Genomic DNA, 19,488 nt, shown 5'->3' with positions numbered 1-19,488 from the left:
GCCCTTGGAATCCGAAGTAGAGCCGCCGGACTGCTGGAGCGGATTCGTAGATGGAGCTTCAAACAAGATGGGAAGTGGAGCTGGTATTTTACTTGTCGCTCCCGACGGACACGAGGTAACCTACTCACTTCGGTTCCTATTCCCCACTACTAATAATGAAGCCGAGTACGAAGCCCTCCTGGCCGGACTCCAGCTAGCGCAAAGTCTGCTCGTCAAATCTCTCAAAGTCCATTGTGATTCACAAGTCATAGTAAATCACATGTTGGGTACAAGTGAAGCTCGTGACGAGAGAATGAAGAAGTATTTGGACAAAGCGCAAAGCATCAGCCGAAGTTTCTCCTATTTTCGGATAATCCGCATTCCCAGAGCGGAAAATAGCCGAGCAGATACCTTAAGTAAGTTGGCCTCAGATCCGAGCTCAAAGGCGGAAGAATTAATGCATCGAAGCATTGATGAAGCCGAGGTACATTCAGTATCCAGCTCGCCGAACTGGATGACGCCGATCTTGCAGTATCTAGATCAAGGACAATTGCCCGAGGATAAGAGAGAAGCTCGGAAGATCACGTGCCGAGCTCTTCGGTACGAACTTCATGAAGGAGTCCTCTTTAGAAAGTCTTACCTCCAGCCGTTATTGCGGTGCGTAGGACCAGAAGAGACGGACTACATCCTCAGAGAAGTTCATGAAGGATCGTGCGGTAGCCACATCGGAGCCAGAGCTTTAGCTAAAAAAGTTCTGAGATGGGGATATTATTGGCCAACCATGGTACAAGAGGCAGTGCAGCTCGTCAAGAAGTGTACGAAGTGCCAAATTCATGCAAATGTCCCAAGGATGCCGCAGACCGATCTATACACTATGCAAAGCCCTTGGCCTTTCGTGCAATGGGGCATAGACATAGTGGGACCACTTCCTCAAGCTCCTCGGCAAATGAAATTCCTTATCGTTGCCGTGGACTACTTCACGAAGTGGGTGGAGGCTGAACCATTAGCTACGATAACGAGCTCAAAGGCATTGGACTTCGTCTGGAAGAACATAGTGTGCCGATTTGGCATACCCCACATCCTCATCTCGGATAATGGGACTCAGTTCACCGACAAGACGTTCAAGAATTGGTGCCAAGAGCTGAACATTCAACAGCGGTTCACTTCGGTCTCCCATCCCCAAGCAAACGGACAAACGGAAGTAACGAACCGGATTCTGGTGAAAGGGTTAAAAGCTCGGTTAGAACAAGCCAAAGGACAATGGGTAGAAAATCTCCCTCAAGTCCTATGGTCCTACCGAACTACGCCCAAAACCTCCAACGGTGAAACTCCGTATAGTCTGGTGTACGGCACTGAAGCCGTAATTCCGGTGGAGATCGGCTTACCCAGTCCCCGAACTCTAACTTTCTCCTCAGAAATGAATGACGACGGACTGAGAGCAGAACTAGATCTCGCCGAAGAAAGAAGAGAATTGGCGTGCATAAAAGCAGCCAAGTATAAGGAGCAAGTAGCCCGGTATTATAACCAAAGGGTGAAAAAGCTTCAATTTCAAGTGGGAGATCTCGTCTTGAGAAACAACGAAGTAAGCCGAGCAGAAAAGCTGGGCAAACTCGAACCCACATGGGAGGGTCCATATCGGGTGTCAGAAGTCCTCGGCAAAGGGTCTTATAAATTGACTCACATGTCAGGAGAACAAGTACCCCGAACATGGCACGTCTCCAACCTCAAGAAGTTCCACTTGTAAGAGACAAAAGTCCGGTCAGTCCGTCTCGTGTCTAGTTCGGTCATAGGGGTATATGTTTTTATTTGTTTGTTTTTTACTTGTACCTTTTACTTGTCGTTTTATAAAAAGTTTAAAGTTTTTTTCTTTCGTCTTTTTCATTTTTTCCCTATGTGTTTTGTCTCTATGTGCTTGTCGTCTCTTACAAATGGTACCAAGGTATATCGTTCTTTAAAGACTGATCCCCTTTTTAGATCGATTATTAAAGACTATTGTGAGTCCAAGCTTCTAAGGAGGATATAAGACCACAAGTCAGCTTAACAAGCAGTCCGTCTGAAACGAACTGCAATAAGCCAACGATTGTGAGTCCAAGCTTCCAAGGAGGATACAAGACCGCAATTCAGCTTAACAAGCACTTCGTCTGAAACGAACTGCAATAAGGGAAAGTCCGATCCACGCGATAAACCTCGCCGAATTAGGACGACCAAGTTCGGTCAAAGAAGTTTACCTCATAAGACCGGGGACGACCATGTCTGGTCAAAGAGGTTTACTGCATAAGACCACTTCGGTTAACTGGGAAAGTCCGATCCACGCGATAAAACTCGCCGAATTAGGACAAGGGAAAGTTCGATCCCGGCGACAAAAATCGCCAAATTAGAACACAAACCAAGTCTGGTCAAAGATGTTTATTTCATCAGACCAAAGACGAGTCCGGTCAAAGATGTTTATTTCATCAGACCAAAGACGAGTCCGGTCAAAGATGTTTATTTCATCAGACCAAAGACGAGTCCGGTCAAAGATGTTTATTTCATCAGACCAAAGACGAGTCCGGTCAAAGATGTTTATTTCATCAGACCAAAGACGAGTCCGGTCAAAGATGTTTATTTCATCAGACCAAAGACGAGTCCGGTCAAAGAAGTTTACTTCATAAGACCAAGGACCAAGTCCGGTCAAAGAAGTTTACTTCATAAGACCGAGGACAAGTACGATGAAATTTTTTCGCTAAGCTGTAAATACAGTGTTAGAAGCGAAAACAAAATTTCATTTTTCAAATCTTGTTCGGCATACAACTCAGCTACCCTACAAAATGGCGTTACGCTATTACAAAGGACTATTCTACTGTCCAGGGTTGCTGAAGTTAAGCCACCTATCTGCAAAATCCTCTGGAAGCCGAGTTCGGTTGTTCCGAGCAGATGAAGAATAAGCAGGTCGACGAGATGCTATCCTCGACCCAACGCCTCTTCCCCGAGCCCAAGAAGTCCTAACACCTCGGCGATGAAGAGTCTCTGCAATAATCATCTGCTGATCTTGCTCGCTCATAGTCACAACTCCTCGGCGAATTTCAGTCCGTCCCTGTCTTGACGATTCCGGTTGCTCCTGAGCCCGTTCTCGTCTTGACGTTTCCGGCTGTTCCGGAGTTCGTTGTTGACTGGAAGTAGGATTTTGAACAAGGGAACCAGAGGCTTGATCTGGAGTGCGAGCATCTGTTGGCACGACGTGCCGAAGGAATCTTTCTATGGAGGGGCGCCGAGAAAGAACAATGTCGTACCGAGAAGCCCAGCGCCGTAATGATTTCACAACTTGTTGGCAAGCCGAGCTCTCCAGCGCATTGTTCCTCCGGAGTACATGATATTCCTCCCACAGTTCGTCAACTCGACTCTGAACATCTGATATGGTCAATCCCCCGCGCACACGGATGTAATCCTCGTACGCAGTCCTCTCAGCAACGGTCGTATTCAGCTCGGCCTCCAGATCCTTCTTATCGGACTCTAAGTCCTTATTATCGGCCTCCAGCTTCACTAAACGAGCCAGAAGCTCGTCATTCTTCGTCTGATCGGCTATAGCTCTTTTCTCAGCTTCGTCTAAAGCCGAAGAGTACAGCCGTTTCCAGTGAAGTATCTCCATCTCCTTGAGTACAAAGCAGCTATATTAGTTCGGCAGCTGTACCGAGCAGATAGTAAAATACAACAGGAATAAAGGCGAGTACGAAAAGCTATACGAAGACAAGTGTAGAGAATTTTTCATTCACAAGGAAAATTTTTACACTAGGAGGGCTTCAAGGCCATTTTACAAGGAAGAAACTAGACTAAGAGAAGGGAGACGAAATCATACTCCGCCAGCTTCGTCTCCGGCTCCTTGGTCTGGTTCAGCTTCTTTCTCCTGAGCTACTTCAGCCTCGGCCTCGCCTCCTGCCGGCCTCGCCTCCGCCTCCTGATCGGCTTCCTTCTCCGGATGCCCGGCCCGCTCGACTTCGGCCTCCAGCTCCAGCGGCTCGGCCTCACCCTCTCCGTTGTAAGTCGAAGCGGGTGAAACGGGTCCCACGGAGGCAAAGATAGCCTCCAGGTTCTCGTCCCGATCAGCTCGACAACTCCGGACTCGGTCTGCAGAAAGCAGGACCGAGGATGAAGCGAGCTCCTCAAGGAGCGGCAGATTCTGAAGCCGAGCTGCTATCTCTCGGCTGTACAGAGGCAGCACGACGTCGGCCCCCTGCTCGCCCTTATCGGCAATTAGCCTTACCAGACTACCGACAAAGGCCGAGAACTGGCTGCTCAAAAAGAGTTTCTCCGTGTAAACACGGAGAGCCTCCCCCTGGGCAGCCACGGCGGCAGCATCCCTCCGTTTCGTCTGCTCTCGCTGGATGACGAGCTGGTTTTTGGCAAACTGAGCTTCATCCTGGGCCGAAATCCTAGCAGCTCTGGCTTTCTCAAAGTTAGCCTCAGCCTGTTCGGCCCGATGACAAGCAGCCGCCAACTTCCTCTGCATCTCAGCATAGTCATTGGACGCTTTGGAGAGTTCGACGGCGACGAGCTTGGAGAGCATATCGTTCCTCTGAAAATGGATAAAGAAAAAAGTCAACAAAGGGGCCACAAAAAATACAGGAAAAAAGCAAGGCCAGAAAATCAAGAAGAGAATTCACCTCGGCGAAGTCCGTGGGCCATAAAAACGGCTCACAGATATGTTCCGAAGGAGGCGCCAAGACCACGTCTTTCTCTGGCGCTCTCGGGGGCTTCGGGGCCTTCCCCCTCCCCTTTGCCGAAGTCGACTCCGGCTTCTTCGGATCCGAAGAGGTTTTTTGCCTTTTCGGAGTCCTCTCGGCCTCAGACGCCGAGCTGGTGGTTTTCGGCCTCTCCGGCTCCTTGGACTCCGAAGATTTGCGGCTAGCCTTACTCAGCATGTACACTGCCAAAAAGCAAGAAAGCAAAGTCAGATTTTCTCGTCAAAGCAGTAGAGCATAAAGATAAAGAGAAATCCTCACCCTCGGCCTCTTCGTCCGAAGACGAGATGTCGAACACGACGTCGCCCTTGACGAGCTCAGACTCCGTGTATTGTTTCCTAACTATGGGAATCTTGTTGAGCTCGCCATCGAGCGCGTCCAACGGTTCAGGCCGAGGGTGACGGATAACGGACTCCGGCCCTCTCCAGGGAAAACTAGGAGCCGCGGTCCTATCATAGTAGAAGAAGCGATTTTGCCACTTCGGCCACTTCGTTTTACAAAAGGCCCTAAAGGGCTGTAAAGGGATCAAGTAAAACCAAGACCCCTTCCTCTTAAATTGAAAAAATTTAAGGATCGCCTTCAAAGACAAATCCCTTCCTAACCTACGGAGTTCGGCAGCGAAGGCCGACAAGTGCCTCCAAGAGTTCGGAGTCACTTGGCCTAAAGGAAGCTGAAAAAAATCTAGTAAATCTATAAAGGCGGAAGGGAGGGGGAAACGAAGCCCGCATTCTAAGCAGGCCTCGTACACGGTGGCGTACCCCTCCGGCGGGGAGTCAGCCCTATGATCACCGTCAGGTACCACCGCCTTCCCCCCAGGAAAAAAGTATTTTTCGGGTAGGGATATCACAGTATCCTTACTCAAAATACTATGGAAATACTCTACGGTCTTCTCCCCGTACTCTTTCCGGCCAGAAGACCCCTTATCCCCTTTCCTACCGCTACCCGACTCCGAAGAAGAAGAAGACATTTTTCTTACTTTTTGAAGGTGAAGAAAGTCTGAAGAAGCTCGTGAAAGCGGAAGAAAATTTCTCGAGAAAGAGAGAGTATAGAAGACGCAACAGCAAAGGTGTTCAAATGAGGAAGAAAGAGCATATTTATCAGATTCGGGAAAGATTTCGAGATCGTTGCGCCGTTTCGAATCCCACCTTTTCAGGATTCAACGGCCGGATTTTACTGTCGCATTTAATGCAGGCACGCGCAAGGCACGTCCCCTGACGTCAGCCTCCCCCTTACCATTATCCAGAATGCCGAAGTGATTCACCTCGCCGAAGTGATTCACTTCGCTTTTCGGGGGGGGTAGTGATGGGGTACGAACTAAACCCTAATGGCAAGCCCAATAACAGTGACGGCCCATTAGCCCAGAGCCCAAGAAAGAGTACCTGTTCGGCACCAAAGAGTTCGGCACGACCAAAGAGTTCGGACTCAGCCTACAGCTCGGTAAAAGCCGACCAGTCAAGCTCTCCTCTCAGATCGGCAAGAGCTGATCGGTAAAGTCCAGCAGTTCGGTCTCAACATTCGACCGAACTAGGAGTTAGTGGACTCATGAAAGACCTCCACGACCTCCACTATACCCACGATCTATTTAGTGGTATGAAGCAGTTATTGAGCAGTTATTGCTCACCCACGATCTTGTTAGTGGGGCTGCAAACCACGATCCTAGTTCGATGTATAAATAGAACTTAGATCAGATAGAAAAGGGTTAAGCTCTCTAGAGATAAAATACCATATAGCAAGTCTGTGTTGTAAGCTGTAATCCCAGATCAAGCAATACAATCTTGCCCTCCCTTCTTCCCGTGGACGTAGATTTACCTCAGTAAATCGAACCACGTAAATTCTTTGTGTCGTAATTTTCATTCTCTACCAGCATTTACTAACATCAGAAATTCGCGGATCCATCAGTATTCTTGTTCTTCGCGCTCCGCTTCCGCAATGAGATTGGTGAAATCTATTTGAGGTTTTGAGTGGGAGATGAAAGTGTAGATAAGTTGTATGAAAAATATGAATGAGAGATGAATGACAGATGATTTGATGTGAAAATTGGATGATGAATGTGTGTATTTATAGATGATTTTGTGAAGGAAAATAAAAAATATCAAAAAAATACAGAAAAATGGCCATTTTTTTGGGATTGTGAATTTTTTTTTGTATTATTTTCAATTTTTTAAAAAAATAAAAAAATTTGATTTTCCAACGGACGTGATTGATGCATCGAGCAGCGGCGCGAGCGCAGCAACGGAAAGCGTCTCCGTGCCGCTGGCACGGACGGACGGACGCGTCTCTGCTCGCGGATGTGGATGCTCTTATCATTCTTATCACATGGTGTCCAAGGAGTCGAGGAGAATATGTTTGGCTACAACACTCTACAAGTTCAAACGATTAAATAATTATCAAACATGGCTTCAAAAAGGCATATAAAGAAGTTTTGAAACGTAGATGAGATAGTTGACTTTGTTAGTATATGCTATACAAACTAAAATATTCTCAACTTTTCGAGCTATTCAGGTTGGCAAATAATTTATTTTAAGGTAGATAATGCCTCCTACCAAATGTATATTAATTAGGAAATAAGTTGCATAAAGTAATAGCCTCATGGTGTGGTTCCTTTCTTGTAGGAGCCGTGTTGAAATGGTCATATTATTATCACTCACACAAAAGGTTAGATAAGTAAATATAAATGTCAAAGGAGAAATGGAATGAGAGGAATGAAATTGAACCTTTCTATGAAGCAAAACTGTGTAAATGATAGAAGCATAAAATTCGTTAAAACTAAATCGAACAAAATAAACGAAGTCTTGGATAAAACTATAATTAAATAAACATAAGTGTTACTTTTAAAATTATACATAGAATTTATATTGTTTAGCTACTCATAAACAAAATAATAAAAACAATAAGTAAAGTACAGAACTTGAAATAAATAACTATTTTATCAGTTGAATCTTAAAGTCTTAAGTCTTTTCTTGCTTGGATCTTAAGAACTCCTTTGAAATATGGATGAATTTATGAAGGATGAAATATGATGGAATGACTAGAGTGAAATATAGGACGGATGAATTTATGTAGTGCGAAAAATGATTTGGAGACTCTGAGATGGATGAATTGATGAATGGCATGCGTATTTATATGCTTGAGAAAAAAATTGAGATATAATAGGAATTGAATAGTATAAAGTATATCTTCAACGCAAAAAAGATTGAGCTTTGGAAAATAGTGCAAAAATCACGAAACCTGCAGGGTAACTCTATACTCCATATTACATGTTCATGGTAAATATAGTCGACAAGCCGTTGACAAATTTATTCTTGACCTTTCAACTAATTATTGGTCCATCGACCACATGTTACTCATTTCTATCGAAAATTACAATCCCATATAGTATGCATTAAAATAATAAATTGCTTTTTGCATAGTATAATAATAAATAAATAAATAGGCCGGGACCATTCTCGAGTGGTGGGGATAAAATATTTAGTAATGAAAATAAATATCTGGATTCATGCATCTAGACCTAGTAATGAAATCACTAACCTAGTTTAGAGCCCACCTACTTTGTCTCTCCACTTGACTATAAAAAAGGACTAGGCATATGATTATGATAATGACCAAAGATTAATCTACTTTATATATTCAATGTTAAATGAAATCTGATATCGGCTAATCACAATTAGCATAAGCCCCTAATTGCCCCTTCTCACTAGTCAAAGATACCACCCCTCGCAAGAAGGAAAGAACAAGATAGCATTTTACAATCACTTTCATGCTTTTGATACATTTCAAAAATGGTTTTCAAAACCACCAAACCCTTTCCAAACCATGGACTCATCACATGTGTTTTTTTAATAAACAACTTTGCTTCAATTTTATTAAATTCTACCACATTGTTGTTTGAGTGAATATTATTTGTAGAACAGGTATGTTGTGTGTATATGTATCTGTATGGGGCTGTAAAGTTGCTCCTGATATTAAGGAGAGAAGACAATACAATATTTAAGGAGAAAAGGTTTACATATTAGGTGTGAAATCAAAATTTAACAATCAATTTGATGTAAATATAATTGTTTAATTAGTGAATATTGATGAAACTAAACTAGCACACGTTTTTCATAAAATTATTGGTAAACATATTTTTTGTGTGGATAAAGTGCCTCGCAATAAGTGGAGTGGTGCGTAGGGTGAAGTGCACTTTAAGTGTGGGCAAGCTCAGGTTTTTCATAAAGGAAAATTTAAAAGGTAAAATTATGAAAAGTGTGTGGATAATAAATTTAAATATAAATTTTACAATTAAATAGTTAAATTATGTATTTCATACACAAAATAAGCATTATAATAAATTTACTCAATGATGACGTGGAGGCAGTGACATGGCAATGGATATATACGCCTAGAATGGGGGGGGGGGGGGGGTCATCTTTAGTCCGGATGCAACCCACCATTTCGACAACTTCACGTGTTCAATTTCATAAATCCGATAATTCCGCTCTGCCCTATATATATATACTCCCTCTGCACTCACACGCACGCAATTCCACCTCTACTTTGCAACATTAGTTTTGCACCAAAAAGGATTCCATCGATCGAATCTATCCTCCACCACCATTCAATCCCCATTACCTTTTCCAATTCAAATTCCATATATCCTTTTGAATCCACCGTGTTTATTGGAGTTTCCATTTATGTTTTCCAATTAAAACCTCTCCTCTCCTACTATGTTCAGCTCAGACGCCATTTCCAGAGACTTCCTCCACTCCAATCCCTCTCACACCACCAATTTCAAGCATCACGCCGATTTCTCCAAGAGCAGGGAGTTCGTACCTTCGGATTTCTTCACCAATCATGATCAACACCAACACCAACACCAACACCAACACCAACACCAACACCAACACCAACACCAACACCAACACCAGCAGCAGCAGAGCTCCGGATTAGCTCGATACCGGTCGGCGCCGAGCTCGTTCCTCGCGGCGCTTCTTGATTCCAACGCCGATAATAACAGCAGCAGCGGCGATGAATCCGACGCTTTCTTCTCCGCGCTCATGGAGCGCGATCTCAATCCCAAGAGCAGTGATCACAAGATTTCGAGCGGCGGCATGAAGCGGGAAGATGAGGCGGATCCGGAGCCCCGATCCGCGCAAAACGGGTACCCGGCCGGGTATGATGGATCTTACTCTGTGGGGATGGAGCATCAAAATGGGAATAGGTCTAATCTGCTCCGCCAAAGCAGCTCTCCTGCAGGATTCTTCAATGGTAAATTACTTCATTTTTTTATTTTTATTTTAGGGTTTTCTCCTTGATATGTGTCTAATTTAGCTGGAAAAGTTTGAATGAAGGGTGCAGTTGACTTTGAGCTGGCTTACAAAAATATTTCCTACTTGCTATATTTTTTATATTTATCTAGATTGAGTAAAATTTAAATTATATTGGAGAAACAAAATTCAATGCAATCTTTAAATTTTGCCTTCTGTTTAGTTGAAGTACGTTTACCAGTATTCGGTTTTGAAGTGCCTCACTGAATGATGGATTCTAAATTTTCCTGTTTTAGCTGTTAAGTGTTTACTGATTTTTTGATGAAATGTGCATAAATCTTGGCATGGTTGGTTGTGATTTGAAGTAGTAGTGTGAAATATGGAGTGGTTAAGATTTGTTTTGGGCCTCAGGTTTTGGTTTAATGGGAGAGGCAGGAAACTACAGAGTTCACAATCCTGCAGAAGACAGTTCATCAGCTTGTGGTTTGAGTAGTTCCATGAATTTGTCATCGGCTGCATCTTCTACCTCGAGATTCATGCCCAGCATACCTGAAACTGGAAATGAGAACGCATTCAGCCCTGAAAATGGTCGTCTGAGAAACGGGGCTGCCTTCCATCATGATTCTTGGAATGATACATCTTTCAACAGTTTGAAAAGAAACAGAGATGGTGATACGAAGATGTTTTCCGATTTCAATGGATTGGAGAATGAGGTAACCACATTTCTTTATGCCTTGCTGTCTATTGTCAATTACTTCTGTTGTTGAAATCCATTTTTACTTCAGAATGAAGAAGCCAGGAAAAAGTCCTCTGGATTAGTATCGCATTTTAGCTTGCCAAAGACTTCCACGGAGATGGCTGCAGTTGAGAACTTCCTGCAGTTCCAACAAGAGACGACCACTCCTTGTCAAGTTCGAGCAAAAAGGGGTTTCGCCACTCATCCTAGAAGCATTGCTGAAAGGGTAAAATTTCTAGGATTTGGAATCATAGTTTCTCCCATTCAAACAGAGGAGTTATTGAGAATAACAGCATCTCTTGCAATGATTTGCAGAATAGACGAACACGGATTAGTAAGAACATGAAGAAGTTGCAAGATCTTTTCCCTCATATGGATAAGGTAAATTTTGTAATGTTATTTACATTTGGAATGGTGTTCATCTTGTTTGGTGTTTTTGCTGATTCTGTTTATATATGCAGCAAACGAACACGGCTGATATGTTGGACTTGGCAGTTGATTACATCAAAGAGCTACAGAAAGAAATGAAGGTAGTGAAACAGTTACATCATCTCTTTCACATTGAACTAGCTCACCAACATCATCTCCCCTAATTATTTTCCCTCCTCTCCTAATAGGTGCTCAACGATGCAAGAGAAAGATGCGTTTGTTTGGGTGAGCCTCACCAAACAAGTCCTTCCAAGTAGATGCTTCTGGCAAGACGAAAACCAAGTGCAGTAGATGAGTATGTCCTTCAGTCTTGATTCACCTGCGACCTCACCACCCACGTGTCGAAGCCCGTTAACATGGCATTTTCCCTATTCTTCTATGTATGTGTGTTACAAGTTCCCACCCTCCAGGAAGAGGAGGGGGAGAAAAAGGAGCAAAGACTAAACTCCATGTTGTAGTACTATTATTTAAACTGGTAAGTGCAAGTGTTTTTATGAATAATTTTTGTATAGGAAGCTCCTGCATTTTATGCATTTTTTGGTGTTGTCAATCCTTTCTTGAAAAGTCACAGGACCCACCTAATTCTTGGAATATGGAAGGTTCCATTTAGATCCCACCACATAAATTATTGTGATTATGATTATCTTGTGCCTTTTGTTATATAGGGATTGCTCGAGTCTTGAATCATTTGATCATGTCTAGCAGTGGTAAGCAACTTAGGGTGTCCACTATAAGGTGGACACGCCCAATAGCCCCGCCCCAGTTTTTTGTCCATAGCCCCGGATTTTTGTCCATAGCCCCAAAATTCTATTTCCGCCACTACAGTGGACACCTCCAATAGCCCCCAAATTTTATAATCAATTTTCATTTTAAAAATAAAAAATTTTGCATGCGTCGACCGCCGCGCCGGAAGCTGCGGCCACTATGACCGCCGCGCCTATAGGCGCGCCTCACCCCCACCAGCCGCGTCCTCGCCCCGCACGCGGCGAAGCCGTTTCCGCCCCCCTCCCCCGTCCTCAGGCGCGGCGGCCACCCCAGCCACTATGACCGCCGCGCCTCCCGCCTCGCCCCACACCCCTCTTCGGCGACCGCCGAGCCGCTCCCATAGTGGACACTCTTAGAGCATCCACTATAGGCGGCCTTCCCCAATAGCCCCGCCCCCTTTTTTTTTGTCCACTGCCTCAATTTTTTGTTTCCGCCACTATAGGCCGACACTTACAATAGTCTCGAAATTTTATAACCAATTTTCATTTTAATTTTTTCGTTTATTTTAAATCAATTATAATTACAATTATCGGAATGTAAATAATTAGAAAACGAGGTAATTGGGACCGAATATTCGTAAACAATTGGAACTGAATAAAAAAGATGTATAAAAATAGGTACAAACTTGTACTACCCCCTTTTCTCTCTCCAAAAACGTGCACTCCTTCCTCCTTCCTCCCTGCTTCCTTCTCCAATCTCCCCCTCTTTCTCTCTCCAAAAACTTGCACTCCTTCCTCCCTGCTTCCTTCTCCAATCTCCCCCTCTCTTGCTAAAAACGTCGAAAATAAAAAAAAATTTGGAAGGGGGCGGCCGGCGCGCCGACCGCCGCCCACTATAGACCGACGCGCCTATCCCCCACCGCCCGTCCTCTCCCCCTTCCCGCCGGTACCTCGTCCGCCCCACTTTGAATCGTCCACCCCGGGGCGGACGTCCCAGCCACTATAGACCGCCCCCTCGTCGCCCCCTCCGGGGCGTCTGAATGTATGTGTATGAACTAGGAAATAATGGATCTGCTACTGTGAGCTCAATCAACAATATAGAGAATCTATTTGTGCAGCAAGATTAACAAGAAGAAAACAGTTACTAGAAAATTCAAAACAAGGTAACTAACAACCTATTACAATTTGGCCACACACACTTATTAGACCCCACACAGTAGATGCAGACATTGATCCAATCTCATAGCAGCACTCCACAGGAAGTTTCTCACTTGGACGTTTCACCTGCACAAGAAAAAAAAAAACACTTCAAAATCAACCCAAAACAGAAAATGCAGAGTGATCAATTGATGGCAGCATATATATACATGACTCAAAGTTGGCAGTGCACTTCTCCGGGAGCTGAGTAGCCATGGTGCGATCAACACCAGAAATGGGAGGCCCGTTAACGAGCACACAGAGACAAGGTTGGCCTAGCGCTTTGATGGAAGCACAGCAGGCCTCGGTTGGGGGGATGGGGCTGAAGGGAGCGACTGCTGACCTGCACGGGATGAGCTGAATGAGAGCCGAGAAGAAAGTGCTACCACAGGGATGGGCTGTGCTTTCCTGCGCCACCACCACCACCACCAATATCAAGCAAGCTAATTTCATATTCGTGTTCATTTTGGCTGGATAATCACTCTTGGCATATATATACTGCAGGGGAGGGATGATGCCTTTTGGTGCTTCTCTCCTAACTCCATCACACTTCATTCATGACTTTTATGAAAATCATGAACGTTAACTTAATTTTAGATATACAAAAATTGGATATTTGGTAGACACATAATTTGAAAATTTCAAGATCGGGGGAAAATGGTTGTGTTTCGGCTTAGTTATTCATCGTTGCATTTGCTAATAATTGTAACAGTCTCCAATTAAACAACAAAACCTAAGAATTAGATCGATAAAGCGCAGAAAAAATCCAAATCAGTCAATGCCGAGATCAATTGAAATTAGATTTCATTGAAATTGAAATTGATAACAAACTAGGAACCCTAACGCAGAAACATCTTTTTTTACATTAAATTCCCCAAAACGAAATCAAACACGACCCAAACCCTAACCCTAAGCAGAATATGATCCCAATCAGAGTCGATTCAGCCTAAGCGCGCTCGCCTCTGATCCTCCTAGCGAGCTGAATGTCCTTGGGCATAATGGTCACCCTCTTAGCATGAATGGCGCAGAGGTTGGTGTCCTCAAACAGCCCAACCAGGTAGGCCTCCGCCGCCTCCTGCAGCGCCGCAACGGCGGAGCTCTGGAACCTCAGATCCGTCTTGAAGTCCTGCGCGATCTCACGAACCAGGCGCTGGAACGGCAGCTTGCGGATGAGAAGCTCCGTGGACTTCTGGTACTTCCTGATCTCACGAAGCGCGACGGTTCCGGGGCGGAAGCGGTGGGGCTTCTTGACGCCGCCGGTGGCGGGGGCGGACTTCCTGGCGGCCTTGGTGGCGAGCTGCTTCCTCGGCGCCTTGCCGCCGGTGGACTTGCGAGCGGTCTGCTTGGTGCGAGCCATTGGTGAAAATGAAGGAATGTGGTGTAGAGACGGAGATTGTATGTAGGTGATTTGAGTGATGGATTGGAAGGGGCGGTGGTGGGGATATAAGTAGGGAGGAGAGTGGGCGGGAGGGATGAAGATTTTGGGGGACGTTTGAATTTTTGGGAATTGTTGATTGCGGAATTGGATCGACGGTGGATGCTTCAATTTCATTTTGCTATCCGCGACTTTGAATCTTAGCCAATGGTAATCTGCCACGTGCACTGGAGGGTTGTTAAAATATTTTGATTTTTGGCTCGTTGCTCTCTCTTTTGACTCTTCCCGCTTTCATTGGGAGTTGAAAATCATAGAGTATCTATACATTGATTTATGTTTAAATATAAATTCACTATCTATACATTGATTTATGGTAATTCGCAACTGTTGTTGGAGTAATGATGATTTCATTGATTTTAATTTTTAAAGCCATATTTAATTGCTTGTGCATGGTTGGTGCATTACATAACTAACTAGTATTTCATCTAGGCGATACACGTAACTATTTTAAATAATAAATTTTTAAACTTTTATAATACATGATAAATAGAAAATAAAAAATTCTTCATTCAAATTAGCCCATAAAATGTTGGTTGATAGTCTAGGCGGACCTTACTCGTTCAGTGGAACTCCCTATAGTATGTCTTATCTTTTTAACAACTACTTATTTTGTAGGAATAGTTTTTTTTTATGTTTGCAAATATATAAATTAGCAAAATAAATAGCAAAACACCACAAATTAAAGGAAACTCTACATTTACTTAATTTAAAAAAAAAAAAGTTACAAACATAGGAAGAGTGGAAATAAAAACAAGTGCACTACGATAAGGCAAGGAGACTTGGTCTAGTTCATTTCCCAACTGGAGTTGGAGATTATCGATCATCTTCTCGAGGTACCAGACTCTATCTGGGTCCTGGCATTGCATGAGGCCGTTGTGCGTGTCCAACAATGTCCTCTATCGGGCGACCATGACCAAGTACTCGTAAGCCTGCGTTGGAGCTAAAGTCGGGTGGGGTCTTGTGACGCCGTAGCCTTCTCTTTCCCCTTGTTCTTGGTAGCTTTGTCGCCAATGGGACGCCTACCAGTGGACAATGGTATGCCGGAACTTCATTCTTGTATAGAGTCTCGTTGAGGTCCATCGGAGGTGCTCCACCGTCGCTGCTCGTGTAGCCGCCAGAGGCGGTGTTCTTCGCATTCTTTGACGCAGAGGACGCGGCCGTTATCCCTCAAGCACCTGTACAACATCAACGCTTTGTCGCGTACATCATCCAGACTCTCGCCACTGCCCCGCACCCTCAAGCACTTTGTGTACTCGACCAAGAACCAATTAATCTCCTTTTTCACCGATCTAAGTGCTTGCGGAGCTGCTCTCTCTTGCACTTTTACAAGGTCGGCAGCTTATTTGCGTTGAAGCGTTTAGCAATGTGCTCCCAATACGTTACTTACTTTTGGTTGTTGGCGTACACCGGGTCCTCCGATATATCAATCCAACACCTCGTCAAAATCAAGGTCTCTTCGTTGGTGTAGTTCATCCCTTGGGGCATATTCTTCGTTGGCCTCCACATACAGCAACTTCTTGGCTTTCATTTTTTTCTTTCTTGACTGGGTGGCAGGGCTTAACTATATGTCGTCGAGCCTATACGAATCCGTGGTGAAATCCATATCGTACCGGGTGCTTGGATCCCAATTGGACTCCGCGGAACCAAGTGTATCGAATGGCCATAATTCGTTATGTTTTGTACCCGGCCACCTGGCACCACTACCGCCGAATCTCAACATTCCATCGGAGGTTTTCGAATTTGGGAAATTGTCAGGATTCATCCTTGAATTAGAGTAAAAATGAGATGAGAGAATAGAGTAGAGTGAAAGGTGTGAAATGAATGTAAAAAAATGGCGATATATAATAGAGGGAAAAAAAATCTGAATTCATCGTCCGACCTATTGTATGGACTCCCGCAATGAGGCGGACGATAGGGCGGATGATGCTCATTGTTCGCGGACCATCGGGCGCGACCTTGGGGTGTGTCAGTGGCCGCCACCTGAAGTGGCAAACGATAGTGCGGACGATGCTTCGTTCGGAGAATCGTCCACCCCATTGTGGATGCTCTTAAACCTTTTAGATACATAAATTGCAACACATGCATCAACAGTAATAGTGTCTTATATAACTCGAAAATATACTCAAAATAAAACCTGTTGTAATGATAGCAGAATATGAAACTCTAGAATCAAGTTTCACCCGAATGAAGAATATACTACAATAATAGTGAGTGAATGGATGTATAGTATGAAAAAATGAATTAAGATCTTATTACAGAACCTTTCATTACCCTACTGATAATAAGAGCATCTCTAATGGTTCTGAACCAGCCATAGGCTAGCCACAACTCCTCCTGCCACATCATCAGTACTTAAAAACTCTTCCTGTCACATCATCAGAACAAACAACTGGACAAGCAATATGCTAGCCACAATAAACAAAATTATAAAAAATAAATAATTACCAATCACACAAAATACGGAATTAAATTTACGATACAGGTACGGGAAAATTCAATAATAACATTTAAATTTAAAAAATGTAGATTAATTAAAAAAATTACATTAATTTAAAAAAAACTCCTCTTCCACGCACGAGCCCCCGCCTCCGCCTCACTCGTCGTGGCCGTCGCCGTATATATAGTGTTTCAAAAATTAAATAATAATAAAAAAATCGGCTGGCCGATCTCTCGCCGATCGGGAGTCTGCAATGGCGCCCATCCGATCGGTGAGTGCATCAGCCAGCGCCCGAAAATTGGCGTGCGCTTGCCGTTTTTCTCGCCGATTTGCCGCTCGCCGGCTGCAATGGTTCGGCGAGCGGATCGGCCAGCGCCGGGAATCGGCTAGCCGGTCCGCTCGCGCGCCATTGTGGATGCTCTAAAGTTACAAAAAATCTTTAACTTTTCTAAATTTAAAACCCAAAAAAGACTTCTCACTTTATGCATTAAAAATTGTACTACTACTAAAGTTATAACATGATTATATAAATTTATTACTTCAAAAGTCCAAAACTTCATTTCATATGTATAGACTATCGTTCAAAGTTAACATGTCCAAAAATTCAATTTATTTATATTAGTATATTGGAATTGTAGTTGCGGATAAATTATTCTGAAGTGGGCCTTGGTCCTTATATTTATTGTAGTTGCAAGTTATTAATAAATATTTTTATTTTTTTATGAATTAATAATGACAACATTTTATTACTTTTTCATTGCATAAAATATAATCTTAGTTTATACTTTGCTCCATCATAATGTAAATAATACTCCACTGAGTATTAGTTTCTCTTTCAATCCATCTCCATACCTTGATACTTACAATTTTTCATTTATAAAAAGATACTAGGAGAAAGCAAGGCACATATCCCATTAAAAAATGAATTTTATATACTATCTAAGTTTACAATTCATACTAATTTTACAATTCATACTAATCAAATAGAAAAAAAGTATCAGTCCATTTGCATTATCTATTTCATTCATCACAGTGAAGCCAGCCATTAAATGTGGCTCTATATTAGATTGGATAGAAACCTCCACTTTAGGGTTAACCTTGGTCTCCCTCTCTGTTTTCGTCTCCCAAATCATACTTACTTCTACTCCACAAATTTACCATTTTTTCAACAAAATTCTCCATTTTCCCGAAAAAAGGGCTTGGTAAGCTGTGAAATGAAAAAGCAATGCAAGTCAATTTAATTTCACCAGTTGAGAACAAAAAAAAGGGTTTGCCAAAACTATAAACGCAATTGTAATTCTTGAAGTTGCAGAAATACACAGAAATGAGTTGGAGGGTGTGTTCCCGCCTGCCGCTTCTCTTCACCGCCGCAAAACCCCAATTCCACACTCCTCTCTCCGCCGGTAGATTGCTCTGCTTGTCGGATGCTTCCCTCGTCAGATTTCTTGGCCTCTATCATCCCATGTTTCAAGGTTAGGCGGCGTTTTTTATCGCTCATCTAATCACTCACTCTACGTGTTTGTCGAAATTACTCAACCAAAATTTCCTTGTATTTTTCCAGCTTCACTTTTATTATTCAAACTGACGAATTGCCACATGCTGTCTATATAGTTAATGTTTATAATAGTGATTTAACACAGTATAGAATAGATAAACGCAGATTGCGAATTCATGTCTTCTGAAATGCTCTCTTGCATTTTCAGTTTCTCGCTCATACGCCCGCGATAGGCGCCCAAGTTATGATCTTTTCGGAGGCAAAGTTCCGAAAGCTGCCGAGTTCAGGAAGGAGTGGGCCAAGAAAATGGAGGATGATGAGGATCATCTCTGGACAGGTAGCGAAGACGAGAGTGATAACGAAAGGGACGATCATATCCAGCTAAAGAAAGAGATAAAAAAGGCGAAGCAGCGGGCAAAGGAGCGGTCTGATCGCATTGATGCTGATGACAGTGATGAGCTCCGCAGTATTTGGTCAGAGAGTGATGAGGAGAAAAGCCTCTGGACTGGTGACGAAGGAGATGATGAAGATGATGTGCCTACGGAGCCCTTCCCCAATGAGAGAAGCGATCAATACATTGATCATTTGTTTGAGTTTGATGAGAAACCCAAGTATCGAACACTTTCCCAGGCGTTGAAAGAGGAGGAGGAGCCGGAGGAGTTGTCCCCTGGTAAGCTAGCTAGAAAGCAAGCTGTGCAGAATGCTCTCAAGAAGCTTAAGAAAGGTCCCGATGGGCGATACACCAATGTGTGGGAGGTCATGAGTGATTTGGACATTCTCGTTGGAGCGTTTGAGAACATCATCTCAGGACCAGAATATGAAGAACTCAGGCAAGGTGGGCCTAAGAAGTTAAACATGGAATTTTTCAAGGACATCCAAGCTAAAATGCGGGATCCAAACTACAAGTTCTCACCCGAGCTGAAGTTGAAGCCGAAGAGCAAGCTAGTGTCAAGGAAGAAATGGATGAAAACAGAATCGAGGCGCAGGAGGGCAAGAAGGCGATAGGACGGAAAAGATATTGCTGTTAAGCTAAAAGGACTGCTAACTCATCGGTTGTTTGGCCATCCACAACGCTGTTCCTAAACCGTTCCTTAAACTACTATTTGCGGGCCCCA

At 43.6% G+C, this 19,488-nt stretch overlaps 4 protein-coding genes across 5 annotated transcripts; 2 read left to right on the top strand and 2 right to left on the bottom strand.

Moving 5' to 3' along the window:
* Positions 1–9,202: 9,202 nt before the first annotated feature.
* On the top strand, positions 9,203–11,620 carry LOC121763606 (transcription factor bHLH130-like). Of its 2 annotated transcripts, XM_042159665.1 has the most exons (7): positions 9,203–9,556; positions 9,599–9,941; positions 10,352–10,653; positions 10,726–10,902; positions 10,992–11,057; positions 11,138–11,206; positions 11,294–11,620. In XM_042159665.1, exons 1-7 carry the CDS (start codon positions 9,401–9,403, stop codon positions 11,360–11,362), a joined length of 1,182 nt encoding a protein of 393 aa, XP_042015599.1. In that variant the 5' UTR covers positions 9,203–9,400; the 3' UTR covers positions 11,363–11,620. The 2 variants fall into 2 exon arrangements, with proteins under 2 accessions (XP_042015599.1, XP_042015598.1); XM_042159664.1 differs by having other exon boundaries at positions 9,204–9,941.
* Positions 11,621–12,894: 1,274 nt separating this feature from the next.
* LOC121763607 (non-specific lipid-transfer protein 3-like) lies at positions 12,895–13,677 on the bottom strand. Its single transcript, XM_042159666.1, has 2 exons — positions 13,177–13,677; positions 12,895–13,093 (listed from the first exon to the last, which is right to left on the bottom strand). The coding sequence occupies exons 1-2, from the start codon at positions 13,559–13,561 to the stop codon at positions 13,077–13,079; spliced, it is 402 nt and encodes a 133-aa protein (XP_042015600.1). The 5' UTR covers positions 13,562–13,677; the 3' UTR covers positions 12,895–13,076.
* Positions 13,678–13,785: 108 nt separating this feature from the next.
* On the bottom strand, positions 13,786–14,446 carry LOC121763608 (histone H3.2). Its single transcript, XM_042159667.1, has one exon. The coding sequence runs from the start codon at positions 14,361–14,363 to the stop codon at positions 13,953–13,955; it is 411 nt and encodes a 136-aa protein (XP_042015601.1). The 5' UTR covers positions 14,364–14,446; the 3' UTR covers positions 13,786–13,952.
* A 3,505-nt stretch (positions 14,447–17,951) lies between these two features.
* LOC121763922 (nucleolin-like) lies at positions 17,952–19,488 on the top strand. The gene is made up of 2 exons (XM_042160014.1): positions 17,952–18,350; positions 18,582–19,488. Exons 1-2 carry the CDS (start codon positions 18,203–18,205, stop codon positions 19,376–19,378), a joined length of 945 nt encoding a protein of 314 aa, XP_042015948.1. The 5' UTR covers positions 17,952–18,202; the 3' UTR covers positions 19,379–19,488.

This window comes from Salvia splendens, chromosome 14 (genome assembly GCF_004379255.2).
Source record: "Salvia splendens isolate huo1 chromosome 14, SspV2, whole genome shotgun sequence".
Lineage (NCBI taxonomy): Eukaryota > Viridiplantae > Streptophyta > Magnoliopsida > Lamiales > Lamiaceae > Salvia > Salvia splendens.
This window is presented reverse-complemented; position numbering and strand designations above follow the sequence as displayed.